Source organism: Anopheles stephensi, chromosome 3 (genome assembly GCF_013141755.1).
Source record: "Anopheles stephensi strain Indian chromosome 3, UCI_ANSTEP_V1.0, whole genome shotgun sequence".
Taxonomy (NCBI): Eukaryota; Metazoa; Arthropoda; class Insecta; order Diptera; family Culicidae; genus Anopheles; species Anopheles stephensi.
The window spans coordinates 78,276,302-78,304,289 of record NC_050203.1 but is presented as its reverse complement, the minus strand read 5'-3'; the positions used below and the strand labels follow the sequence as shown (position 1 = coordinate 78,304,289).

At 43.2% G+C, this 27,988-nt stretch overlaps 1 protein-coding gene across 3 annotated transcripts; it reads left to right on the top strand.

Annotated features, from left to right (window-relative positions):
• Positions 1 to 3,943: 3,943 nt before the first annotated feature.
• On the top strand, positions 3,944 to 27,119 carry LOC118514649 (zwei Ig domain protein zig-8-like). Of its 3 annotated transcripts, none has more exons than XM_036061677.1 (9): positions 3,944 to 4,083; positions 5,472 to 5,818; positions 16,911 to 16,985; positions 17,631 to 17,863; positions 17,937 to 18,053; positions 19,980 to 20,073; positions 21,683 to 21,810; positions 23,654 to 23,822; positions 24,105 to 27,119. In XM_036061677.1, exons 3-9 carry the CDS (start codon positions 16,931 to 16,933, stop codon positions 24,215 to 24,217), a joined length of 909 nt encoding a protein of 302 aa, XP_035917570.1. In that variant the 5' UTR covers positions 3,944 to 4,083; positions 5,472 to 5,818; positions 16,911 to 16,930; the 3' UTR covers positions 24,218 to 27,119. The 3 variants fall into 3 exon arrangements, with proteins under 3 accessions (XP_035917570.1, XP_035917571.1, XP_035917572.1); XM_036061678.1 differs by having other exon boundaries at positions 3,952 to 4,247; XM_036061679.1 differs by having other exon boundaries at positions 3,967 to 4,034.
• Positions 27,120 to 27,988: the final 869 nt, after the last annotated feature.

The window sequence follows — 27,988 nt, the reverse complement described above, 5'->3', positions numbered from 1 at the left end:
AAACGTGTTCTTTTCCTCATCCCGAGGGCGCGCGTTTCCACCGGAGGAAAATGGGTTTGAGCGTAATTAGACGTCAGTGGGATATTAATTCGACCGTATCCTCCAGCGTTCCGGACTGTGCTCGACTGCCCTCGATCGAGATGAAGGATGGCGTTTTCCGAGGTGGGAAACCTTTGGTTTTTTGTGCTCCAAAAAAGGAAAACGACTTTCCGTGTGTTTTTGTGGCGATATACTAGAAGCTTTGCAAGCACTTTAGAACAAAAATACATTGAATCTAGCATTCGAAAGCCAGGGCCAAAAAAAGGCTAATGAGGTGTTGACCAACGCCAACTCTCTAAGCTACTGTTAGCGAAGGACCCTCGAAGGACCCTCGGAGTGACTTGGTTTTCGCGTGTCGTATCCTCACACAAACACTCAAGAACAGCGCATTAAAAGCAATTTCCCATGGATTTTGCTCTAATTGCATAAACATAAATTAGCATTCACTCGTCATGCAGCAGGGTGCTAATTAGTGAGCAGGTTTCAAGGGTAGCGCATTGGACCGGGGTGTCCTGTAAACAGTCAGAAGTCCGCGATAGGTGTTGGAACAGAGCTGAAGAGTGTTTTGAACAAGCAAAAAAAAAAAAAATTACTTCCGGTGCTAGAGCGTCAGAATGGTAGTACCGGATGATAGTCACACTCGAGTACGATTAAATTGATATTATTGGACGTGCTGTTACACTAATTGGTTCTACGTTACAACCGTGAGTAGGGCAAGCTGAAGTTGTTTTTCCGACTTTTTTTCCAAGGAAAAAGCTGAATGCTTAAGCTTGTTTGCGAACAGAGCTTCATTTATTGGATGCAGATATGTTCTTCGAAATATTATCGGTTTACTTCATCCGGCAGGTCATAGTTTTTATATTTTAATGTAAATTGCTGCGCATATTTTTAATCAAAGCAGAAGGAGCTGAAAATGAGTACTTGAAAATGTTTAGCTTTTCCAGCAAAGTGCCCAGAACAGTACCGAACGGTTCCTAGTATTTGTTAGCATTCATTATTCATGAGCTTGGGCAGACCGAAGAGCTCTCGGCGAAAGGTTTTTGCCTCTTTCTGTGTGCGTAATATGTGTGTGTGTGGGATTACATACATCACAAACGTCAGACAGGGTTGGTGCGATATTAATTAGCCCCGTCAGGCACACCCTGCACAGACCTTTTGATGTGCGGTGCTGCTTGATTGCAGCAAACAATAAAGAAAGAAAAAACTTCAGACGCTGTAACGTTTACACACGAGCAGCTTAGCTTAAGAAGTGTTTGGGAGTGCCAAGAAAGAAAGCTTGCGCCAGGCTACCGAAAATAATCAACAAAATTTATGCATATGGCCGTAAACTGCCTGCTAATGGTGATGCATGTAATTATTGTAAGTAGAAAGCCACGGAAAAAATCCGGCCTCGGCAATGAAAATGGGATCTCATAAAATAAGAAACGCTTTAGAGTTTCTTCGCTCGATTTGCAATTCAAAGTGGGTCTGGCCTTTAATGGCCGGCGCACTTTAATGTGGATGCTATGCTACACGCTCGCTGCTAACCATGAGACGTCGATGAGTTTCGATCGGCGCTAGCGGGCCCCAGTCAATCTCAATCCGCTAATGGGTTAGCTAATGTCCAACATGATCCCAGCACGCGCTACGCATATGCAATCCTCCGCAATTAATGTCAACAAACGCGAAAACAACCGCAATCAATGGCAACACACACCGGGCGTCATCATCATCAGCGTCTGCCTGACAAACTACCTGTCCCGAAAAGGAAACCGGCCGTTGAATGGAGTTTTCGGTTTTGTGGTTTGCTCCTCTGGCTCCACTGCCCCCCCACCCCCCGTATAACATTCTTCGCCACCCTAACGACCCTAATCAGAAATACCGCCCGTGTTTGTTCGCGGGTTCTCGCTTTGTTCGCCCCGGTCCGAGTTGGCGGTTGCTGTTCTGTATAATTGGATCAAGACCGACCTCAAATTTAATGTCGCCAGTTCATCATCATCGGTGATTATGTTCCGCCTGGCCGGGTTGCATTTGCCAAACGCTAACGCCAGGTGTTGCTGACAGGCTGTGGGATCGATCTATGATTTGTGTGTGATTTGTGCTCCAGGACGATGGGGGTTAAAGGGTGGGAGGGAAGTGGCAGACAACATGCAACATCACCACTGTGAGAGCAACGAGGCGAACTAGCAGTGATATGTCGTTAATGTCGTACGGTGGACGGAGTTCATCAAGAATCCGGTTTTACGAACGGCACAAAGACACGTACAAGAAGCCGGTGGCGACTGGAAGGAAGTTTGCTTTGAAGTGGTGCTTTAACTAACTAGTGGCGTCGTAAAATAAAACATTATGATGTTGACAGGATTCGGTCGGAGTAGTTGTCAGTTGTGACTCGTTTATTGCCGGTCTCTATCTCCGGTTCGTACGCTATTAATTGTGCGACGTGGACGAGATGTTTTATAACTCTATCGTGAATAATGCATCAGCAGTTTTAAAATTCATCCCCATTCGTTTTAGGTTTATATTAATTTAAAACTATCACAACAAATATCATTTCTGGTTAGTTTTACGGGGATTTAGAAATAAAATGTGTAAAACAGATTGCATAACTTCAGGATGTTTTGTGTTTCGTTCTGAGGAGAAAGATTTGTGTATTTTAAATTTTGGAGCAGCTTTCGATACAAAAATTTATATTAGTCTCACATAAAATAAGTGCCCACATTATCGGCTATCGGTAACAGAACATTATTATCGGTTGAATAGCAGCAAAAACTAGTCTCATTCTAAGAATTACTCATATTAGAAAAAACACAACGTTTGCGGTGGACCTTTGTGGTATTTTAATTAATAATTGTACTTACGTCGATTGGTTTATTGCGGTTCGGATTCCATTATCGGTAAGAGTTGGGTTAAAGTAGTTTTTTGTCCATATTCTTGTTAAAACGCCTGAAAGTATGCAATTAATATTGCATTAGAATTTTATTCAAATATGTTTATTTGTAGTAGTAAGCGTTCTGGTCTGGTGGCCGAGGCGACATTTGTGCCGGTCATCATACGGCAGGTCCGAGGTTCAAACCTCATCAAGACCACCTGCCCGTACGTAAGGCTGACTATTTTGCTACGGGTAAAATCAAGTGACAGAAAGTCAGTAATGGCTGGTCGAGACCTCTCGTGGTTGTAGTGCCAAGGAAGAAGAAGAAAAAGTAATTTTAAATGTGAAGAATAACAATTTCTTTCAAAATTTTTAAATTGAATTTTCAAGAGGTTTTCCTTGCAAACTTTTTGAACAATTTAATTGGTTCATGGAGACTTGTTTCAGTGTTTAAAATAAAAAAAATTTTTCCCAAGTTTCCAGACAGACTTTCTGCATTTCATTTCCTTTTTATGCAATTCTTACGACTTTGAAAATTTTAATCTAATTTGCTTTTTTTCTTCACATTGTACCAAATGTCATTGTTCAACTATTTTTCGTTCATGTCGTGTTATTATCTCTACTCTCTTCCTTTACATTACGAAAGGTGAGTTAAAAAGAATAAAAACCAATTTTAGTACCTTAGTTTCCCGTCAGAGTGCTCTACCAAAACCCAGCTCGTAAACAGCTCGTTACGAAGTGTCATCTGATTTCGGGAATGCTCACATCCACAATCCACAGCTCATGCGCACCGATTTCTCACTCACGACCGGAACTCACCATCCAACTCCACTCGCAGTGAGCGTGGTTTGGTGTTTTGATGCCGAATGCCTTCACGGAAAAGCGTCTGTTGTTTTTCGCACACAAGCCACGGATCCTACGCCACGACCGGGCACATTGAGAAAGGATGAGTTCATTCTCACCATCAAACCCCTCAGCACGCGGATGAACTTCTCACCTCGGGTCGGGGAGTGCCAATTTTCGCTCGCGTGGAAAACGTGGAAACCCCGTCCAAAACGGTAGTCCCGTCAGTCTGGTCGCATAATCAACCGAAGCTGCTACGAAACGGTGGCCACGATCCGGTCGCGTGTACTTGGACAGTACAGTAGTGCGTTCGATCGTGTTTTTTATACTGCTCTCTCTCTTCGAGGGGCTGGGTAAGAAAACTGCTGCTTCCTCTTCTTCAAAAACCCACTCCCAGCCCTTGGATTCGGTGGTTAGGAATGGATGGATGGAGAAAAATCTCCATCGACCAAGACGTGACGTTACGTGAGCCTGGGAAAATGTGTAGCGTGCAGTAGGGGCAAGCAACATTAAAGAGGTGCGTCAGAGTTTTTTTTTGTGAAGCCGGAAACAGCGGGAACCGTCCGGAAAATGCGGGATGTGAGATATGGGAAAATTCGATTTCTCAGCTGATCGAGTGATTTAGCGGAGCGCGGATTCGGCGAATTGAAGTGGTTCAGTGATTGTTCGCGAATGGTTGGTTGGGGGTTAGCAGCGGCACGGGATGGGTTGGTTGGGAAAACTCGTGAGGAAGAAAGGCAAATATCAGCATCAACGTGGTGTTTGTGTGTGTGTGTGTGTGTGTGTGTGTGTGTGTGTGTGTGTGTGTGTGTGAGCGCCTGTTCGTGTGCTACTGATTGAGTTTTCCTGTGCGTATTGTGTCCTTACGTTCGTATCAAGTGCAGTGTGTTGGTGCTTTCAGCCGAGTGATGCTTGCTTTGGGCGGTGAAATTAGTGGCTTTAAGTGATCGAATACTTTAAGATTTTCTCTGGGAAATGTCATAAAGCTTAAGTTTAAACAGTGAAAAGAGAAAGAGATCAGAGAGAGAGAGTGAAAAAAATAGAAAATCACCCCAACAAGAGGACGCCGTTGTTCGTCAGTCTTCAAGAGCTGGGATGGAGGAGAATTAAATTTTCCGCCAGATCATAATAAAGCAGCAGAAGAACAAGAAGCAGCCGCTCGAAGAAAGGAAAACAAAACCTCCAAAACAAAACCATTGTTTGCTTTTGGCAGCCCGGTTTTACTGGTCTACGGTAGTGAACGACCCCTGCAAAAGTATACATCACTGTCTCGTGTCGGCCCGTGGGTTTGTTTTTCTTTCCCGTCATTTTTCCCTCGTGCGATCCGGTGGTGGAAAAAGTGTAAAAGGTCAGGCTCGCAAAAAAAAAAGGAATCGGCAACATCGGCGCGCCACGGTGACCCTTGCCGAGTAAGGGGGGTTTTCCTTGCTTTTTCCCTCACTCGTTTCTCCCCCCAAACTGATCACTCGAGTGGAACGGAAAAAAACGCCGGCGTGAAGGCACCGCATCAAACTAATTGAGGTGGAAAAATGATGGTCGCCCTTTTTACCGGTACGGTCCATCGGATTTTCTTCACCAATCATCCACCCGCTACGCCAATGTGCCCTGGGGGTTGTTCGCGTGTTCTTCTATGCCAGCCCTATCCGGTTTTCCAGCGTGCAAAGTACTAGAAAAGCGAAAAGGAAAAGTTCAAACCAGTTAAACTCGCTTTACGGTGTCATTTTTTGTTTCGTTTTCACAGGAAGGTGTAAATTGTCATCTACTTTCGGTCGTGCGACGTTTCGAGTGAAAACAGGAAGTTGGTGAAGAGTGAAAGAATTTCCCACTAAGTGGGCAGGAAGTGGGCGTAGGAAGTTTGGGGCAAAAAGGCGGTTGTGCGTGCGTGCTTGTTGCTTGTTTTGATGTGAAAATAAAAACGAGTGAATCGCGAGCGAATCAGTCGACGACAAGTGTGAGCCAAACCAGGAAGAAAAAAGGAGGGATAATGGATGTTTCAAGGATTAACGGTACCGCTTAGGGAGGTTTTGTTGGAAGGAGTGGCTGGTGGGGCGAAGGCAGACGCGATTAACATGAACAGTTTTTAAACAGGTATGTTGCTGCTCGATCAAAAATGTGTTAGCATGGGTGGGCATTTTATGTTTTGCCTTGTTTCCCTGAATAGCTGGAGCGGGTTAAAGGCTGTTGTTTTGTCCTGAAGCATTGTAGGATAAAATTATCCACAGAATTTAATTAATCAGACCAACAGATGATGAGTGCGAGTCGTTGGTTGTTAAATCAGGGAGATTTTATGAAGAATTTGGTGGAAGCTTTTGCAATTATGTTCCAAGGGAAATTCTCGCCGGGAAAACTTTTTCATTCAATCTTTTTGTTACATTCTGCGATTAAACAATCTACCAACAGTTACTCGGTTACTTGACTCTCGACCCGCCCTGCTCAACAGCTCATCTCGTTCACCAGACCCAGACTGATGCAAAATTAATTTATAATCTTTCTTTATTACCCGAGCTTCAACATTCCAGCAGCCAAGCCGTACGGAGGTTCCCAGAAATTAGGCGTCACTTCATCGGCCAGTTTTTGCGTAGGCTGGCAGGCAGATAGTATCGATCGGACGTGACCTAGCACGTGGTTTGTGTGCCGTTTGCTATGGTTGGGAGGATTAGTCGAGCCGGTCCCGCCTGTAAGAACGCACAGGACGAAGCAAGCAATGGGGGGAAAAACTGACTACGGCCACTTTGAGCCTGTGCAAAAAAACAGGGCGCCATCGAGTGGGGTGCTATTTTTATTTGGCTCTGTTGGGGCTACCACTCGAGCTTTGGAGTGGCGGACCCGGCACCATTAATCCATTTCGGATGCGGATGGTTTCGGGAAGGTTTATGTTTATGCTAAGCTTGCTCGGTTGGTAGCGTTTCGAGATAGGCACGGTTTGAGCCTTTCTGTGTTTTTTCGGTAGATCCATTGCCACCGGTAACCGGGTAAACGTAAACATACGCAGGCATCCCAGGGTTTTTGGCTTGATGATAAATTAATGAGCTGTATGATGGGAAAAGCTAAGTTCACTTAGGGGTATGTTTGTGGGGATCTGAAACTGGATGGGAAATTAGTAGTTTATGGTGGCTATATTGGGTTAGTGTTTTACCTTTTTCAAGATAAATCATGTGTCGAGAGAAGCATCTGAATATGGTGTATAGAAAGGCTTAGCTTTGATTATCTCCAAGCATGAAACGGGAAATGAATTTGCATTTAGGAAATTACGATTTGAGAGGTTTAATGAGAAAATTAAATTTGGGTTATTTTCATTGCCTACATTTAGGTGCAGGAGGGCTTAAAAACGAATTTCTGCACTTGACTAGCATCTTTAACTTTAGAGTTTTCAGCTTCATCAAGGTCTGATCTATTCTTGATTGGTAGTCGGAGCTCGATGCTTGAAGATTGCGTACATTCAGGCTTTGCATAACTGCATACATACATTTAGTAAAATTATTGATTGGCTGAATGTATGGAGCATACAGATGTTAAAAAACGTACCATTAGTAACTGAGTTACTTACTTATCACGCGCCACAACCGCTTCGTGGTTTCGGCCTAGTGTCTTCGATACCGCTCATGGTCCTGAACTGGCATCTGTCAATCCATTATCCCAGAATCGCTGGTGGTTGTTTTAACGCCATCATTCAACATGAGTTTGGGCCTACCAGACTTCCTCTGTTCATGTGGACATTTGTTATCATTCTCATAACATACCCAGTCCACTGGAGTTTGGCGAGTCTACTTAACTGCACGATGATGAGATCACAGCTCGAAGAGCTCATCATTATAGCGGCTTTTCTATTCATACATACGGGGCAATAAAAAAAAACAGCTTACATTTGGCTTCAAAGGAAAATCTTGGAGAAGTTTTAATAGCATATTGTGGCAGGCCTCAGCTGCTACCCGAGACTACCGGCCCTTTTCCAGGTAATTGTATCAAGAAAGACAGAGCAATTTTCCAAAAGGCCTCAAGACCTGCAGTTGTAACAAGTGTCTTTAACTGATTTTTTAACGCTTAAAGACTACAGGCTATACGATTGAAAGAACTGTTGAACGTTTAGCCGTTGGTAATTGAAGCTTATAAGATTAAATATTCAAACGCTTTAAACATTTTTCCTTTGGCTTAGTAAATAGATCTCCAACAGCACACAGATTGCATACATTAAGGCTCCGTAGAAATATCTTTTTTGCTTTTGAAATAAATACAGTTTTAAGTGCTTCGAACCTGCAGCTCGGATTGTTAGGGACTGAATAGTTCATTAATTTCTGCACTAGTGGACTCTCATGAGTAACCTGTAGCTAAACGGGTATAATAAAATCTAGAATGTCTGTAATGGCAGCACAGGACTGCTTGAAGATGTAGAATCAAAGTAAAAGAAGAAGATGATAAGAAGAAGAAGAAAAAAGAAGGCGAAAAAGAGAATAAAAGCAGAATAAGTAGAAGAATAGAATATTCGTAAATTCTAATGATTAGATTCTCAAAGGTTAAAGATTGCATACATTAAGGATATATGGGACTACATGAAACCAAAAGCTTTGGTCTTAAAAGAAGTCGGTTTTTATGCTTCAAATAGCTAACTGCGTATGAAATCCTTCATCCTTGATGTACTAACGCGTAACTAGAGCTAGATGTGGTTAAGCACTATTTGAAGGAGCAATATATATTTCCATCGTCAAACACAATGCGCTTTAATTGGAAATCTATCATCATCACTTGACTTCTACCTACCGCTGAGCAAAGCAGAAATAAAACACATAATAAGCTTCAACGATCTGCCCAGCTACACCAACCCAGCCAACGAGACTTCATTAGGACCGACGCTGTCCAGCAGAACCCCGGGTTCCGATACTCTGTACCTTCACTCACTCAAAAGCTCATCAACATTCAGCTCACTGTCCACTGGCACCCATCGTCCGGGTGCCGTCTTTCCGGGCCCGTGGTCATGGATTGAATTTCCTGCCGCACCGGGTTCCCCAAGCTCCGATAGTTAAAATGTTCCATTTTAATCAGATTTCCTACAGTTCTCGGGCCAGCCAGCCCCGGAAGTATCTTGTACTTGCTCGGAAGCGGATGAGCCCAGTGAATGGAAAAGCCTTCGCGCGTTCTTCCGTTAGCGTTTCGCGTGCTGTTTTTTTTCGTTCGCGTCCGTGCTGGAAGAAATGTTGCTCGAGCATAACTTTTCGTTTCCCGATTGCCTGGGCGCTTCGTTTCGTTACCGGATGTTTGTGGGAGCGTTGAGATGCTTTGCCTTTTTTGCTACTCCCGTTCGAATCCATGACTTGATTTTCCCTTCATTTCGTTCGTTGTTTTGTTTTACTTGTTTTGCTTTAGGAAAAAGTTGAAGCGCATGTTTTTGCCGTTCTTTCGTCGCGATTATTTTTTCGACACTCGTTCATCTTACAACAATGTGCCTGTGTGTCTGGGCGCAGTAATTGCTATCGGTCGTTGAAGCTCCGGTTTGCTCTTGCGCCATTCGCGTTGGGTGGACGGCGCGTGTTGAAATTTCAAATAAGGCTCCATTTTGGTGACAGGAAGAACGCGCTCGCCGTGTTAGTATCCGGTCTGAGCCATGCTTCGTCTCCTGCTGCTGCTATTGCTGTATTGCCCAGCGGATGTTTTACTTTCTCCTCTTTCGAATAGTAATGAACTATGATTCGCTGAAGCAATGATTCAAACTTAAGTCCCTTGCAGCACTCAGAGCAAACGATGCGAATGTGTTTTTAGCGCGTAATTTACGTTTAAAGGACGATCTAGCACCGGAAGGCACCGAGCGACCAGGCTGCCTAAAGCGTTCCAAAGCGTCGAGCCACTGCATCGTTAAACGGTCGTCAGCCGGCTGGCTGTGAATGGTTTTTCGTGGGTGACGATGAAAAAGCCGGCCGTAATTACGTAGGGCAAATAAAAGAGACACTTATTTTTTTGGAGTTTGGTTGTTTTGTGTCTGTTTTGTGCTTTGAAACGAAATCGGGCACCAGTGTGTAATCTCATTTGGGCGTTGGTTTTTTTTTGTTGTTGCCTGGTTGGGAAACGCACTCTGGCGCTCGAAGGATAATGTCTTATTTTTCGCTAATAAAGAGTGACTTGTCTGAGGTTGGATGGGCTTTGCCCGCTGTTGGTTCAACAGCCATCATCACCACCCCTTGTCGGCTTCTACATTGCCGGTCGCAGTTCTATTTGTTTTAGCTGTGAGCTTTCTTTCTGTTGGTACGTAACCCCGACATAAATCCTGACGAGGGAAGTAAACTGACGCGTTTGCGTTCGGTTGTAAATCTTGTGAAGGTCAGAATTGGTACACCATTTATCATAGGGTTGTTTGGTGGTTGTGTGGGGTGTTGGTTATGGGGAATAAGGAGGCTTTAGGAGAAAGATGGCGGATTGGTAGAGGTTATGGTAAGCAGAGAAAATCGTTCACAAGTTCTATAAAGAGGAGACAATTTAGTGTTTCCTCAAAAGCATAAAAAAGGCTGCAGCAAGCAAGTGGGTGACTGGAATATGTGATAGATTGTATTTAAAAGCCTAATATATTACTTTCAACGACAGTCAAGCGAACAGAGTAACGAAACACATTTTTAGTAAGAATTTGCATACATTTAGGCTTTTGTTATTTCTTTCGAATCGTAGGTATATTCTATATAACAGATAACAAAACTGAAAAAGAGAATAAAATCTGTTCTATGAATATGATTGGCATAAAGCAATGAACAATGATACATGAGTCGCCTAAATGTAGGCGAATCACGTGTCAATGAAGAATTTTAAGGATTTATTTTTTCCGTTAGCAAGTATCAATTAACACGTAACACATATTTACTCTAAGTTACTCATAAAAAAAGAAAACAAAAAAAATTGTTTCAATACAGCTTTATGAGCGATTTTCCCCCTGAGATCACTTTAATCGAATGATACAAGCACCATGCGACGCCTGAAGGTATGCAATGCTCATGGAAAAATATCTTAAGTAAGGACTTAATCGTTTGGCCATAGTTTTTATCAGTATTACGCTGTTTAAAAATTTGTTGAAGAGCAATTATTTGCATTTTCCAGCATGACTCATTCTATTCCATGAGTATGATAAAAGCGTTGGCTTTACAATTTTTACTTGTCATAGAGGCCCATACTAGATTTAACTTACTAATGACTATCATTATATCAAAACACACTCCTGACGTCTGCAAATTAGTGTTGAAAAATTGCCAATCCAAAGCCGGCTCATAAAACCTGTCACATAATTTCGTTGTCGGTGAACCACAGCACTTGGTGCTTTTTGCGCCTAAAAGCCTGTCATTCAAGCGTCATATCATACACTGACACCAAGTGTTTTCCTAAAGGAATGGTTTTCTGTATCTCCTGTTTAAGCTTGCACAATGAATGCCGTATGATAAATGGGCTGGAATTTTTGTGCAAACCAAACAAATATTATCAAACGTCGTCCAGAACGGTTCGTTGTCGGTGTGCGTGTCACATTAAACCAATCTGTGTTCCCGTAAGGGCAAAGCGTACGGGGGGGAAAGATTACGCAAAACAGGAAGCTTGATACTACTTGATTTAAAAACAGTTTCAACCCCCTGTTCAACGCATTGTGATGTCGTGGTCGTGTGTAAGCACACGCTACAATGTACGGCAAAATAGCCTTCTTATGCACACGAAACGATAGGGTTAACTGCTAACCAGCTCGTTAGGGTGTGTAATTTTGGAGGGTCGGTTTTTACTGGATTTACATCCGGATGAGGTACTTGTTGAGTGGGGCTGGAAGGGTAGGTTTGTTGGTGAGCAATAACAGAACAAAAGATAAATAGCATTATGTTCAATAGCCCTCAAGCGAGAGGTTTTTCCCCCACGCCCCAGTATGCGCTGAATGCTGAAAAAGCAGTCAAGTGTGTGCGAGTGGGCAATTTGCACTTCCTGTACTTCACATAGCCTGCAGGCAGGGAGAGTTTGGGTGGATGGGGGTGGGGCATAATTCAACCCCCTGCGCCAGCCGTTCCCTCACAGCCAGCACTTGAACGAGGGCGTCCAAACTCGTGCACGTGTACGTATCAGCAGATAACTTACTGCCATGGATATGAGGCCGTATGTACTCTGCGGCAGACAAAGGTGTATTAAAACGTGTTACCTTCTCATCCGTGTATGTGCCCCGGCACTGTTTTCACTCGGAAAGTGAACCATTTTCTTGAAACATTATTTGTACACGGGTAACAAACAACCGGTGGCGTGAGGTGTGGGCAACAATCTCCAAACCGTAGCATCGACCAGCAGCTTGGGATGAGATTAAAAAAGCAACGCTAAACATCTTATCCGATTCTCGGGTCTCGGTAACGCTGAAAAGCTGGGCTGAAGGCTATCCCGGCTTTTCAATACCGCACCGGGGGAGGAAATCAAGAAGGATCGTCCTTTTTGGGGAAAATAAGCAGCAGGCAGCAAGAAAAAAAAACCCGAACCCCTGCGAACTGACACACCGCATGTGTGAGCGGGCGAATCTTCCCCCAGGAAAACTCCCAGCAAGCTTCAAAAGTTTTACCCCATGTTTGGCAGCGCGGGCACACACGTTCTCGGAAGGAAGGAGATGTTGTTTTTGTGTTAAACCTTGTTTGCGCGCGCACACACACACTCGTACACAAGGGTATCAATTTGATGTGAAACTTCCCACACCCCGCAAAGCTCCAACACTCAACCCCGAGCAAAGAAATCCCCCTTGTTTGGGCTATGTTTTTCCTTTTGATGTTTGCCAGCAAAATGCTTTTGTTTGGGTCCAGAAGCGTCCAGAAGGATACACGAAGGATACACGGATCGGCGTTACCGATATCCTGCGATCCTTCCCCGGTTTGTGTGTGGTAGAGCAAAACTTTGGTCCCTTAAGCTACGGGAGGACAAAAAAAAAAAACGAACCTTGGGGGCTTCTTATTACAAGCGTCCGGGCCACCGAAAAGCTTTCATAATTGAACAAATTGTTCACGCGGACGCGGTTTTGCTTGGCAGCCCAAAACATACTGCAGGGCTCGGGGCTCATAATTTAGCAATAGAACTTACCCCCGAAGTCCCTGCAGTTGCGGTTGGTTTGCTGTTCTTCTTCGCACGGAACGGACCCAACCCATGCTCTCGGCTGTCTCTCCGGTTTTGTTTGATGGCCCCCAGAGGAATTGGGGCGTGCGTTAGCTGGATACTGCTGCGAATATATGCGGCATAAGCTAGCAATTTCGTGGAGCCCTCACACTCGGTCGATGAGGCCATGACGGGAGATTGTGTCAGTTTTCTTTTTTTTTTTTGGGAGGGATTGGGAACTCTGCAACTGATACATGTCTGGCGTTGGGATTCCAGTGTATTTGAGATTTTTCCAGAGCTAATGTGAACGAGACACAGTGGTCCTGGTTAAGATCGTCGGAAGGACTTCCTGTTTTAAGATATAATTGAAATCGTTGGATGATGATCATGGATAGCATAGATGATGCATAAGAAATTTGACATCTAGATGGCGCCACAAGCAAGATAGTAGCTTGATGATTCAAATGCTAAAAGTCTACCTTTTTCAACCAAAAATTCACCTTTGGACCAGTGTGCGGGATTTGCTCTTTACGCGGAATCGGAACACATCCATTCCATGCTGCCATCTGCAGACCTCAATTTAGCTGGTTAATATGGGTTTGTTTTCCTGGTGCGCTTTTGCGCGCTAGTTCCCGTTTACTTCCTCCAGCTGGTTGGCTCCACTTTTATTTCCCCAATCAAACGCTTAAACGATGCCGTACGGGAGAGAGATTGGTACGGAAGTATTTATTTGAATATAATCCCACTTCCAAGAAGGGGGGGTATAGGAACACTAATGGTGAATTTCGCACGAAATCCTTTTTACCATGACTTAATTCACTTTTTCACACGGCACACTTACGGGGCCGGAAAAAGTATGGAATAAAAACCCGGCCACTAACACCATTCCGGGTAACCATTAATCATCGGCAACAGCAAACGAACGGCGATCGGTCATGGAAATTTGGGAGCGTGTGGCGCTTTATTTGCGCTTTGTACGGTGTGCGAAAGGGGTTAGGAAGGAACGGTTCGCCCCTTTTGGGTGGAGGTGTAAATTTGTGCGAATATGCTTGCACTGATCGATTACGTAATGGATTTTTTTTCCTTCCTTCTGTAGTCCTTATCCTTTCTCAGTTTTGCGGTTTTTTTTTCTTCGGAACGCGCTTGGCTCTCGGGGGAAATTTGAGGAGGAAAAACTTTTTACTACCGTAACCCCCGGGTTCGGCCCGGGTGTGGCTAAAAGTTAACTCATTTATTTTCCTGCATTTTTGGTGGGCGCTGCTCGACTGTGGTGTGTCGGTGTGTGAGCGTTGGTGGTTTGCTTGTACAGTGACGGTGTTGTGTCGGATGTTGTTTAAGGATTTGCAGGAAGGGAAAGAAATGGTTTAATCAGTGGCTGGGTAGGATTTTAGCTACAGAGATTTTTTTCTTTAAAGCTTATGACAATCAATGTCACCTTGTTGTGTTGGACTTTTTTTGAGTATATTATTACTTGTTTGTTTGAATTTAATCATTTACGGTTTGTAGTAGATAGTTTAAAGAAATTAATTTGATGCCTAATTCAATTTAATTCGATTCAATGTGTAATATCTAAAAGGAAGTCCTCCCAAAGCTTATCATTTGCCTTGAGCTTTTCAATATAAATGCTTCACATTGCATACAGTTAGGCGCATTTTGTTGTTGTTTTTTCTTTAAGTAGAGTGTTGTGTTCAACATGTCGGCTCCAATGTGTTTTGATTAGCTTCAACTTTAATCTTCTAATGGATATGTTTACGAGGTTTGAGTCGCAGGTAAATTACATCAATTTGGATCCATTTCAGCTAAATGGTTGATTAGTTTAAAGTGTTAAAAACAGCTGTGAATGACTTTATTTGAACGTCTTTCGATATCGCTCGTTGCTTTCTATCAGCAAATATATTTTAAATATTACTTTTATTTAAATTTAAACAATCTCGTTTTTGCCCCAACTTTGCTACCCTATTTCTAGCTCTGTGAATAATGCCACATATTTTAAAGCAATTAATTGCATTATAATATTTTCTTAGTAAAATTAAGAGTCGAATTGAATAAATAGATTTTTTGATTCAATCAAATAAAATATTTTTTTTTTTATAGAAGCATCAAACCATATCTCTTCCACCTTAAATGAAAAATAGAAAACAAAAACACACATTTCAAATACAAAACGCCTGAGTTTATGCAATTTTGTTATCCTATTTTTTCATGGATATCGCAGCTTCTGACTATTTTATATAGTGTTTCAACTATCTGTTGGCCTAGCAAAATTTATTTTTGGCTCGAAATTCATTTCTTAACCGTTCCGATACCTCACTGTTTTGGCTACATTAAGAATGCATTAAGAAGCACCGAAATTCCATTAAGAAACGTTACACTGTTTCCTAGAATGTTTGCCAATTTATTGGGGCAAAATGTACAGTGCATTTGTTTTTTTTTGCCCGTATTTTGTGTAAATTTGTTCAAAAAATAGCACCGAAAGGCCCGGCACCAGTGCTCCTTCTACAACACACAAACGAACGTTCGATGACTCGTTCTGAGAAGAAAATCCAATGAAAATTAAACTAGCATCAAGAAGAAAAGAAACGCTTCTGTTTGCGCACCGTTTTCCTTAAACTCTTATCGAACAACAAACTCCTCTAACTTCTCTTCTTTCTTGCTTTACCAAAATGGAAAAATATAAACATTCTTCAGCAACAAAACGTTCACAAAATAACAAGCACCAAACAAAAAGTTTGATCCTCGCACAACAAACTCACCGAACAAACGTCACATTCCTTTGCAGCTTGCAACGCAAATGTTTCGCCCGTCCTACGGACCGGAGCTTTGCTGTTAGTGCGCGAGCACGCGGTACGATAATTTTGGGAAGGCAGAGCATGCCTTTTGCTGCTGCTCAGAGCTGTCAGAGGTTGGCGATTGTTGAGCATTCCGGACGAGTTTCACAGCTTCGAACCCGGAATGGGAACTGCTGCGGCGGGGGGGGGGGGGGGGGGGGGGGGTGCGCTGAAGGCATGCAGAAACTGGTGGCCATTTTCGTTGGTTGGTTTGTTTTTTTTGTCTCAATGTTGAAAACAGGGTACATGAGCGAGCAGCGAAAGCGCCGTTGGAGCCGACCCCGGAATCTCTGGCAATGCGCTCTTCGTTAAGCCGGGTGATGTGGATTTGAGCTAAAATGAAAGCAAAACATCATCACCCCTTGGAACGCTGGCAGGGCGAGCCCCAACATCAACGAAAAACATCCCCCCCTCCCACGGTTTGATAGCAAAAAAATATATAAAAACGAGCACACTTTCTTGCGCGAAAAACATCCCTAACGAGACACGATCGAACGGAGGTTGCAAGAACAACACCTTGCGTCAGCTTTAGCATTACTCTATTGACGGTTACGATGTTACGGGATCGTTCCAAATGTCGCAGGTGTAAAACGGTAGGATGTCTTATAAATATTGCAAACAGCCAAGCTTCGCCACGGAAGTCTTTGAAGGCGGCCCTCAGAGAGAGAGAGAGAGAGCGGAATCCTCGTAAGTCCCGGGTGTCGATTCTGAGCGGGTGCGCCATCGTTTCTTTTGGCCCATTTTTTCCGAAAGGTTCCCGGCCCGACCGTCGTTATTTTTATTGTTGGAAATGTTTCGCTTTCTCGCCGCACGCTTACGAGTTCAACTGGATGGCGTGGCGGGAAGAAAATTTGTTTGCTTTTCCTCTGTCGCCTGTCAGGATCACCTTGACACACACACACACTCGCTCTGTGGAAAAGCAAGAAAAATGTGCTCATTTCAACCGTATTTCAATGGAATGGCAAGCGATAAATTAGCGCACAACCAACGCAGAGCCGAGACAGGGCCGTTCGCTCGGGGTTTTGTCGTTGTGTTAATGAGTTGCACGGATATCCGAAGGTTGGCCTGGTATGCATTTTAAGGCGTCTTGAAGGAATGTTTCACCGCTCCAGTTGTTTGGCGTGCCGAATAAAAGTGACAGCTTTATTTCTGTCTTCTTACCGGGGAACCGGGGGCTTCGGATTTATTTATTCTTTAGAATTGGTATTTTATTTGTTACGGATGACTGTGCCACCCAGTGGGGATTTATTTTGTTTTCTGCCTTTTTCTGTTGTTGCTCGTTTCAGAATATGGATTGGGTTAACACATGGGAACGATGAAGCAAATAGCGGTTGTGATGATTCTCCTCAACATCAGCTACGGTAAGTGGATGGAATCATGTTTGACGTTATTACAGAAGAAGGTAATTGAAACTTCTATCCACCAATAAATTCAATTTTCATTTCATTAGGAATTTGTTTTGGAGGTTTAATTATAATGTTCTATGTAAATTTAAAGGATAAGTCAGGGGTTATTAATTTGGATAATTGTTGTCTTACTAAAATTGAAAGAGGATTTTATGATTGAATTTAATATACAAGTCACTTTCCACGTTTGGTTCGCTTCGACTCCTAAATTTATGCAACCTTCGTGGTAGCACATTTTCCTCATACCATTTAAAACCATATTTGGTTCACGACGATGAAGCACATGCTTAATCCGTAAACGTAGCCGTGGTAATTTATTCACTAACAAATGAACCCCTTGTTCGATTGCCTTGTCATCGATGAACTGAACGCTAATACCTGTATAGAATAACAATCCCCAAACACGGCTTTCGCATGTCCAATGCCACACATCCAATCAATCTACGGACAAATTTCGCAAAGACACGCCCAAGCACCAGCCACCAGTTGGTAATCTCCTGTCAGCAGCAACACCAGGGACAAAACAAGTGCAACGAAGCGTTGAACCGTAGTCCCGTGGCCTCATCCCCCTCGCACTAATCCTTTTTGCCAATTTTGCAGGTCAGTTCTCACGCTCGCAGTCGGTAGACATCGACGAGCCGCACACGTACACACCACCGAAGCACTACTTCCAGACGTCCTCCTTCGACGAGGCCGAGCTGGAAGACGACGCGGCAAAAAATCCGCTCGACCGGGGGCCCTACTTTGACATCTCGGCTTCGCGCAACGTCACCGCACTGGTCGGCAACACGGCCTACCTAAATTGTCGCGTGCGCAACCTCGGCAACCGCACGGTAGGTTCCGTCCCGGAAGCAGTTGATTTAATTAAGCCCCGTTCGCTCTATCCCTGCTTTTCTTCGCCCATAGGTATCCTGGATCCGGCATCGGGATCTACATTTGCTGACGGTCGGCAAAGCGACGTACACCTCCGACCAACGCTACCAGAGCGTACACAATCCCCAGCTGGACGACTGGTCGCTCAAGGTGAGACATCTTACAAGACGGCACAGGCGATTTTTGTGGTGTGTGTCCCTTTCCCGAGAGTGTCCGTGTTTCATCGGAGTGTTCCTTCCCCGGGGGCTGCGTGCCACCACAACGCTCATTACTATTCATGATAATGAGCTTGATAAGTTATTTGACGGCGTAAAAGCTGTCCCCGGCGCCAATATGCCGCATCAAATTATGGTTCCCCAGTGTGCGCCATAAAAGGCATCGGAGCCGTTGCTTCCTCGGGTGTAGGGTCGCACGTTTCGGTTAAGATTTTCATTAACCGGTAATCTGGGCGATTATTCCGGGCGAATGGGACAGGACGGGATTGGATAGTCGTGTCAGTGTTTTATTGGCGCCGAACTACGGAGTGCTGCGTCCCCGGAAAGAACACCCGATCATCCGATGGATTAGGACGGGTTACACACATTTGGTCATTCAATGGTGGTGATAATGTGGTTAATGCTGTGCTGGCAAGGTTTCGTAAGCCCAGCACGACCTTTGTAGTGGATTCATTATACAATTTAATAGAGCAATCGCTATTGATGGTCCATAATCGAGCTTGTCAAGCGTCAAACGAAGCGATGAGCGAAGCGGGATGAGATAATTGAACGTTACAATGTATAGTGTTGGTTACGTTTTTCATCAGCATTTGATATTTGCCATTCTGTAAGATAGTTGAATGATTTTATTTCTTAGCAATAAAAGAGTCCACAGACAATAAATTTTAAAACATCATTTTCTAGTGACCTACTATTCAAAAAGATTTCAATAAAAATCAGATATCCTGAATTGTAGGACTAAGACCACTTGAGATTCTACTGCCAACGTAGAAAAAACGCAGAAAAAAGAAGACAGAGATGAAAAAGCATTGTTTGAGAGCTATTATCACACAATCCTCCTAAAATTATGCAATTTGCTCTACTTGCCAGATCTTTGTATTCTGCGAGATGCGTTTAAAGAGGAATTATTTCTGTTCAGAACTCCGAGCAATAAATCCATTTTCATATTATTCAAAATCATTTATAAAAATCACTTGGAAAAGCTTAAGCCTTTGTGCAAACCAACGCTATCGATTTCGTACGTGCCGTGCAAATATTTGTTTTGACTCCAGAGGGTTTTCGCACGTTTTGCGGGGCATTGAAAACATAGTTTACCGCAAACAATCAGTAACAGCCCGTTATTCCCATAACATCTACACGGCACGCCAGGACCGTATCAATAGCTTAACAAAGTTTCCGAATCATCCTTCCGGTGGTGTGGCGTGTGTGCGTGTGTGTGGTTCTTGGAGATGTGACGTGAAACCTGCATGTATACTACATCCCCGATACACATCGCAAACTCATCGCTTCTCACACACACACCAACACAGACAATTCCTCAAGGAAAGCAAAATCGGCTAAAGTTTCCGAAATATACTTTAGAGCGAAACAAAACCTTCAAACCAGCAACTCAATTATCCGTCCAGCATTCATCCCTGCCTGCCGAAAAATCCCCATTCGATTGGGCTGTGTTGTTTGGGCATCAGGGACGGGAGGGGAGGAAAAACCACAGTCCCAAACTTCCAATCCGATGAAATCCGATCGTATCGTATCGTGTTTCCAAAACCCTCGCCAAGCTCCCAAGAACCCAACAAAACGCAATCTTGATGGCTTATCGTTCGATTGGGCTTTTGGGGGGGGGTGGGTGATGCGCGTTCGATTCGGTTTACCGAATGGATGTATGTTGGCGAGCGAAAGTGAATGTTTTGTGTGTTTTCGGCTGCATGCGTCAAGGTTTTTTCTTCCTCCTCTTCTACTTTCAGGTTGTCAGGCTCAAAACCGCACGCTCCCGCACACAAACCGCACCAAAACACATTTTGACACTTTCTTTCTTTTTCCTCTTCTTTTTCCTGCACTGTTCCTCCAACTCTACGCGTGATAGGTCCTGTACCCGCAGCAGCGTGATTCCGGTGTGTACGAGTGTCAAATCTCCACCACGCCACCGGTCGGCTACTCCATGATGCTGTCGGTTGTTGGTAAGTTGTTTATTGGGTTTCTCGGGATAGGCGAGTAGCACTCCCCAGGGCGCGGATGCTTCAGTCGGTGCGGGTCCGGTCCGGTGGTCGCATTTCCTTTCCCTCACGGCCCCCAAGAAAAAAGGTCAGGGACTTTCCTCGGTAAAACTGCACTGTCCATGAGAAGGACATGTTGGGAATGGGGGTTTTGTTTGGGTCATCGGAAAAATGGAACAAGGAGCCTGAAATCGAGAACCAATTTCACACGAACATTTGCTGATTAGATTTTTTTTTGTGTGTTTGTGATGCTTTCTTTTCTTCTGCCGAGTCTGTTAACATTATTCCAAGAAGTGTTTGCCCTTATTTCTTGGAAGACTCAGCGGAAGATGTTGCTACAACCGGCAGCAGCAGCAGCAGAAGCAGCAGCAACGACCCAAAGAAACGTCTTCGTTGCCGAACGAGCCGTAATGTCCCAACGGCAAATTCTTACCCAATAAGAGATTGACAGACTAATTAAGTTTGATCCTGCCGCGTGGTACGAGTGCTTCGTCCACGCAGTCTACGGCCCGCAAAACTTACCGCAGATTACACGCAGCACGCAGGTCGTTTAACGAGCAATTAAGCGTTTATATGGTTCTGACTGCTACCACCAGGCATGCGGGTTGGGTGCATTAAAGTGAGCCAGTGTCGCTTAAAGTACGCCCCGTCAAAGCTGCAACTCGTTGTAACGAATCGCGAGAATCCAACCGTTTAGTGGCTTAATAAAAAGCGATAAGCGATTTCCCGGTGGAAATCATTGCCATTATCATCCATCATGTGCGCATCGTTGGCAAAAACCGTGTGGAGAAGGGCGTCAAAGTTCCCTGGGCCTACTTTTCCTCTCGCAGCACGTTGGATGTAATCTGGCTGCTGCTGATGTGGAATTTCATTACATCAACAATTCCCAGGCGCATCGCTGGGTGCGTAGTACGCACATTTCACCGAGCAAAAGGCTATTATGTGCGCGTCAACAGTTTTGAAGACCGGGCGCCCGTCGGCAATCCTTGGTAAGCTCCGATGCTTCCGGGACGCCCCGGGAGCTTACGTTGGAGGTGGTATTGTAGGCGGAGTGTGGGTACGTTTTGGCGAATAAATTATTTCATCGGACGGCAGCTTGGTGCGGGAGGATTCGGTTGCAAGATTGAGCCCCGGATGCGGTGGCGTTATTATCGTACTGGGACTTGGGTGCGTCCTCGCGATGCAGCAAGCAGCACGAAGGAGAATCTGCATCGTTCAGCTAATAAATTGCGGCATACTGTGCGGGGAGACTGGAACCTTGAGAAATTAATAAACACCTCTCAGCTGGATGTAATCTATAGCCTGCGTTTGGGTCGTGATGGTGAGATTGATAAATTATGCACTTTGAGCAAACAATTCCTCAATCTTGGTGCTAGGGTTGGTAGGGTTTATTGACGTATGCTGTCTTGCGAGATGCAGACAACCGGCTCAATCCACTCTCTGAGGCGAATCTTCTGAGGCCCAAAATGGAAAATAATTAGCTGTAAACGTTTGCTAATGAAGTTCATTGGTGCGGTTTGTAATAAGAAGCGATTGAAAGTGTTTCCCTTGAATGTTTTTGCAAACTTTACAGAACCCATAACGACCATTATCGGAGGACCGGATCTGTACATCGATACCGGGTCGACGGTGAACCTTACCTGCATTGTTAGACACCTGCCCGAACCACCGCCATTGATACAGTGGACCCACAACGGAGAGGTAAGCAATTCCGAGCTTAATTGAATGTTGCTTAAAGTAGTTTGCTTTGCGGGTTGCATACTTTCAGGCGAAATATTTTTTCCATTTTAAAGAACTCAATTTTAAAATTCAAATTTTATAAAAACACCAAAAAGACACGATTTTCCTTTTTGCTTTTCGCATCTTGACATATTTCCCCAATAAAGTATAGGTTAAATCTCTCCAGCTTGATTTAATGCGTTCCCATCGTTTGCATAATTCGGGTCAATTTGTTAGGGTAATGTATTCTCTGTTTGCTATCCAGGGCTATCCCCCGATCGAAGTGCTATTTCGTGTTGTTCCTCGTGAAACAGCGAACGAAACAAACCGTCCAGGTTTATATTGATGTTTGCTTTTAAGGGTTCAACGCTTAAATGAACCAACTTTGCTCCACTGCAATGTTCCACTGTTGCGTAAATTCGATAGTGGTGCTTAAGCACCACCACCAGCATCAGCAATCGGGGGTCAGGGGCTACAAGTTCTTAATTATGGGTTGATAGCACTGCACACTGTTGCAACACGAATGGCGAAAGGGTTTGCATTTTATTTTAAATGGTTGAGTTTACTGGTGCTTTTTGTTTGTTCTTTGCTGTTACCCTTTACACTGAACGGTGATTTAACAACAGACAATTAGTGGCAAATCGGGGCCAATTATCGTGCCCTAGCTCGGAGCGTAATAGCCCGTTAATTGATTCGATTGAAACAACGGTTTAGACACTTGGATTTGCTTATGTTTTCAGGAACAATGTCGAAGAGGTAAAATGAAAGAGCTATTTATGATTTGAAACACATTGCGAGCGAGCAGAAATCATTGACTTATTTCGAGGAAAAACAACAATTTGCGCTTAATTGTTATGTTGATTTAATACATACGAAATTCGAGATATCAAATTTTATTCGCCTTAAACTATGCAATCTGCAAAGCAAATCATCATGAATTTTATTAAATGTGCTTTTAGAACGTATGATTTGGTGTAAATTAGAAATTGGCTGTTTAGGAATCAAAATTTTCTCATCAGATTTAATATTTGAATAAATAATCCCAAGCTTCAGCAAGTAATGTGCAGCAAGCAAGTATTGTGAAAAATTCTTCTCTCATAAATCCTCAGTAATCTCATTTCCCCTTTATGCTATAATAATTTGATTCTCATTTAAATAAGCTGCCCGAGTACCGTGTTGAACCAAAATAGCACCGAAAAGGTTCTTGAAGGATGATCCATCCTTACGCTATCTCTCTGTACGCCCGAACTGTCATTAAAATTTCATATCGACGCCTACTCACTCACCCGAAAGTGGTCGTCGTTGTACGTAAACATTCCAGATGAGTTTAACTTTCGGACAAGAGGCCTAAGAGTGGTTTTGCTTCTTCGTCAGTCAGCCAGTCAGTTACTCTACATTATGGGCGCACTGAAGAAGCTCAGGTGGCTCAGAGTCCCTTCGGTAGCACAGCAGATACAATATCAAAGTCATCATTGGTTCTATTTTAAGGACAGCAAAAAGGCTCCAGTGGAATCGTTCGTTTCCGTTTGCGCTGTCCTGCTGCAGCTCGAAATAGAAACGTAATTTAGTGTCTGTGGCTGTGGCATGTTGTGCTGATGACGCATAAGCCAATTTCAAGGTTGACTGCGAGCAGGGTTGGTTTTGTTTTCTGTTTCGCGATATTGTTTGAATTGCCGGTTACGTTGGGTAGTATTTTTATAAATTGAGTCTTTGGAGAGAAATTTAAGAAATTGAAGGACATCATCTCCAATTTAACAAACCACCCTTTGCGTAAGACAATAATCCGCTTAATCCTTCATCATTGCGCTCGATCAATACGTTGCAGGAAATCAACTACGATTCGGCACGTGGTGGTGTGTCGGTGATTACGGAAAAGGGCGACATCACGACCTCCTACCTGCTGATCCAGCGCGCCAAGTCCACCGATTCCGGCAAGTACACGTGCCTGCCGTCGACGGCCAACCCGATGACGGTACACGTCCATGTGCTTAATGGTAAGTGGCAATTTGCAATGTGCTTCGCGATGGTGAGGCGGTTAAAAACACCCAACTCCAACCGTCGAGATTTACTTGATTGAAATTACTATCCTCGAACTGCATGAATGTGGCACAAAAACCTCCACTAATACAGAAACCTCGCTGCATGTGTGTGTGTGTGCCCTTTTCTTCTCTCTTTTTCTTCCCCAAATGGGTGGATTTTCCTTTCGTCGTATCCTGACTTCACCTGCACACCACTGTCTCCCACGGAACAATTGGACGACCCGCGGCAAAATGCAGGCGAACATCCTGCAGCGATACAGGGCAGCAAAGGATTGCGAAGCAGCAGCGTAATAACAGCGATGCTGCTGATACTGCTGATGGTGGTGGTACGGGCGTTCCCGGTGCGATAAGATTTGTCCCACAGCAATTCATTTGCATGTCAATCGATGCCATTTTGCTTCTTCTTTTTTTTCGAGCACTGAGAGGTTTATGTCGGAATCGGTTTGCTTCCGTTCGGCAATGTCGACAATCCATACTTTAACTCACGGGAAAAAGAAAAGGTTTTGAAGGGTTTACCTTGAGTATCAGTAAGGGTTTTTTTTTTACATTGAGGTTGTTTATTGCCGCGTACATTGTTGAGCTTCATTTATTCTTCTTGAATGTTCCTGAGAGATTTAAGAATTGAGCTCAATTGGAAGAGTAACATTAATTTAAATTTCTCTAGTCCAATACGAACACTGAAGTTCTATTTTCTACTAAAATTGCTGTCTGTGTTAAGATGGGGATTTCAATTGATTTAACAAGAGTAGCAACATTTAATGCAAAAGTAGCACAGGAAAGGACAAGACCCTTAAATGTGATGTAAACCTTGCAATAATCGCTTTAAGGGGCAAAATTGTGCTGTTGAAGCCCAAGATGTAACTACTCTTGTTAGTTTCTGAACTTAAGGCTGTTGAGCTAGCTTTATAAACTAATTTTGTTTATATTTTAAATCTCCATTTTTTACTCATCCACTGCTCAAACATTCTGAGATCAAACAAACATACCGAGGCTCTTGAAATTAGATTTATTAATAGGTTAACGATAAAAATTTTTAATAAATTTTATGTTACTTAAGTTCATTACACTTGGTTTCGAAAAGCATCGATAAAATGGCTGAGACACTGCTGTTATTTGAAGGAGATATTGCAGGCAAACGACATTTCAAGACAAAGACAAAATTGCAAACTAACTGTAGGTAAGGAATTTTGTAAATAATTTAATTAAGTTATCAAGTGCACTCATTTTCGTTGTTAAGTGTTACAAAAAGGAAAGAAACAGAAATGAAGGAAACAATTCCCGTCTCTTACGAGTCTGATTATTTGTTTGAAGTAAATTTCCAAAAAAAAAAAAACAATACAGTGACTGTGTTTTTGAGAGTCGCGAGCATTCGCTGGTGAATTACAAATCCCCTTGATTCATGACAGTCCGCGTATACACACACACGATTGGTTCGGTTCGCTCAGTAACATTTCAACTTCCATGCGCCGAGTACACGAGTGCCAGCATGCGTATCTGTAAATATACATTCATCATGGCTGCAAAATGGCTACAAGTTGTGCCAGTACGCTGATACGAACACACCGACACACACTTTTTCACCATTTTGTTTCCCCCCTTTGTGGTGCAAGACAGATGAGGTCCGTTCATCTTTGACAGGATAAGAGGCCAAAAACCGGGTGGAAATGTTGGCACGGTTGAAGCGCATTTCACTGCCAACCTGTCCTTGTAGGTTGTCGTTGGTGAAAGGTTCGCCAAAGAAAAGTCCCTTTTAAAGGGACAACTGGACTCGGATCCTTTGTTCCTGGAAAGGGGTCTTTCGGTTTTTTGTTACTTTTTTCCTTCAGCACAAGAAAACCTTTTATTGTGGACTGGTAAGAAGGTATACGGAATAATATAATATATCAACGAGCGAGACACAGCAGGATGTTCGATGTGCGTGGAGCACGCAAACACATGCACGCCGAGCTAGATAAAAACAAATCTCGTGAAGATAAATTATTCCGGCAATGAATGTTTCGTAGTTTTTGGCGCGTTTGAAGCCTCTACTGCTCTGGTACACCTTTACAGAAGTTCCTGTGTCACTGGGTGTGTGTGTGTGGTTGCATGGAAGGACACGTTTTGTTGTTTGAAGAAGTGTGTCTTTGTTGCTTTTAAGCTGGGAACAAACAAAAAGCAAACAAGAATGGATGACTTTAGCTAAATTTTCTGGCAACCATGACTGCAAGATTTTCACAACAGATAGAGCGTGACAGATAGAAAAGTCAAGTAGAAGAAATGATGAGTATGGCTTTGTGCAAAGGAAGGAAGGTTTTTTCCATCAAGAGTAGGATTTGAGTGGAATCCTGGATTTGTTGGATAACAATGGTCAAAATGGAGAGAAAATTTCTTAAATTATTTATTTTTTGATTAAATAAAGTAAATTTAATTAATTTTTTTTATAATAAAGCAAAACTTTATTTACTACTGCACTCATGCCAAATAACGAACAAAGGACAAGAAGACGACGAAAAATCCACTTGTAAATAGTATAAACGGCTCTCTCGATAGGATAAATAATGTTACAAGCGGGAAAGTATAATAATTCCTTCCTTTTTTTTCTTTTCTTCGGTCCACAACACACTAACTGTGGGAAAAAAGTGAAGATGAAAGTGACAAAAATTGTTCCAAAAACACCCCGGCAAAAGATAAGCAAAACTTCATAGTGTCAGGTAGCGAAATACAGAGCAGATTGATAAATGATTGATTGATATTCATTTTCGCCCTGTGCACACTCAGCGGGACTCAAAATAAGAAGAAAGAAAAAAAAACTCGATCGAATCGAACCATGGTAGAGAAAAAAAAACCCACGAGACAACAAACTGTTTTTGGCAAGCGAAGCGAAACGATTCGTGTAGAATAGGTCAAAGCCACACAAATCAAGACGAAAAAGAAAAAAAGAGGAGGAGAAAACTAGAAAGAATAATCTTCCTGGTGGTTTGTGGGTGAACAAGTAGGACTATATAGCTATTTTACATTGAATTTCATTCCATAAAAGAGCAGAAAAGAATAAAAACGGGGAGAAAAAGCGGGAAGAAAAAAACGACACAAAAGAAAACAAAAGTTTAAGAGGTAAAAAACATAGAAAACACACAAAACAAATGATTGCTAGTAAATAAACTGCTGAAGGAAAACAAAAAGAGACAAAATGGAACAAAACAAATAGGAATGGAAGCAATGTAACGAAACATAAAAAGAGTGGAAAATAAAATGAAAAGAATGAAATCTGGTAAATTTGAAGTTGATTTTCCTCTGAGTATCGTGATGTTAGGAGAAAACAATTGATGAGAGAATTGATAATGGTTTACAATATGGTAAGTAGATATTACAGGAACGATCGGCTTTGATTTACGAAAAGCGAAATAACTACCAGCTAGCATACACACACACACACACACACACACACACACACACACACACACACACACACATGCAAACCATGATTGCTTCTTATTTGTTCCTTCTATCAATCAACCCGAAGGCCACAAGCACGTCGTACGTTTGCTGTAAGCCGTTCGTTTGGCCTGGTCCTTTTTGTCTTGCTTTTCCACCAGCCGGGCAAGAAGGAAACCCCATCCAAGTTTTTGGTCCATGGCATCCAAGTGAAGGGAAGAAATACCTGAATCATCTTCCTACGCTACCAAGATCGGGTTACGTAGTCTTGCAGCCCGTTGTAGGCTACACACTACTGCAATGGAATGGAAAGCTGCCAGTTTCAGCTCGGGATCTTCGCTCGTTTGAGGTTCGTAATCCTTTTCCTCCGGTTCCCGGCGCTTTTCTGCATGATACTTTTCTGCATTCTTTTCACGCTAACACAAGAGCATTATCCTCGGGTCCCGTCTGGCTTGAACGCTAGCTCTTTGTAGCGGCATTATGTTTCACTGTTGAAATATTTTTCGTGTGCTATCTTCCCAAGCCCTTTTTAGTCGCTCGTTTTTTTTTGTTGTTCTGCCATGTTGGATTGTTGCCTTGGTGTACCTGCCAGCAATTAATGTTTGTGGGATGAGGTTGTGCAGTGAATGGGTGAAGTGGCAATGGTAAGCAACATTGTTCGGTTGATTTTACTTTGATGGGCTACATTTATCATCGCTCTTGTTGTTCAG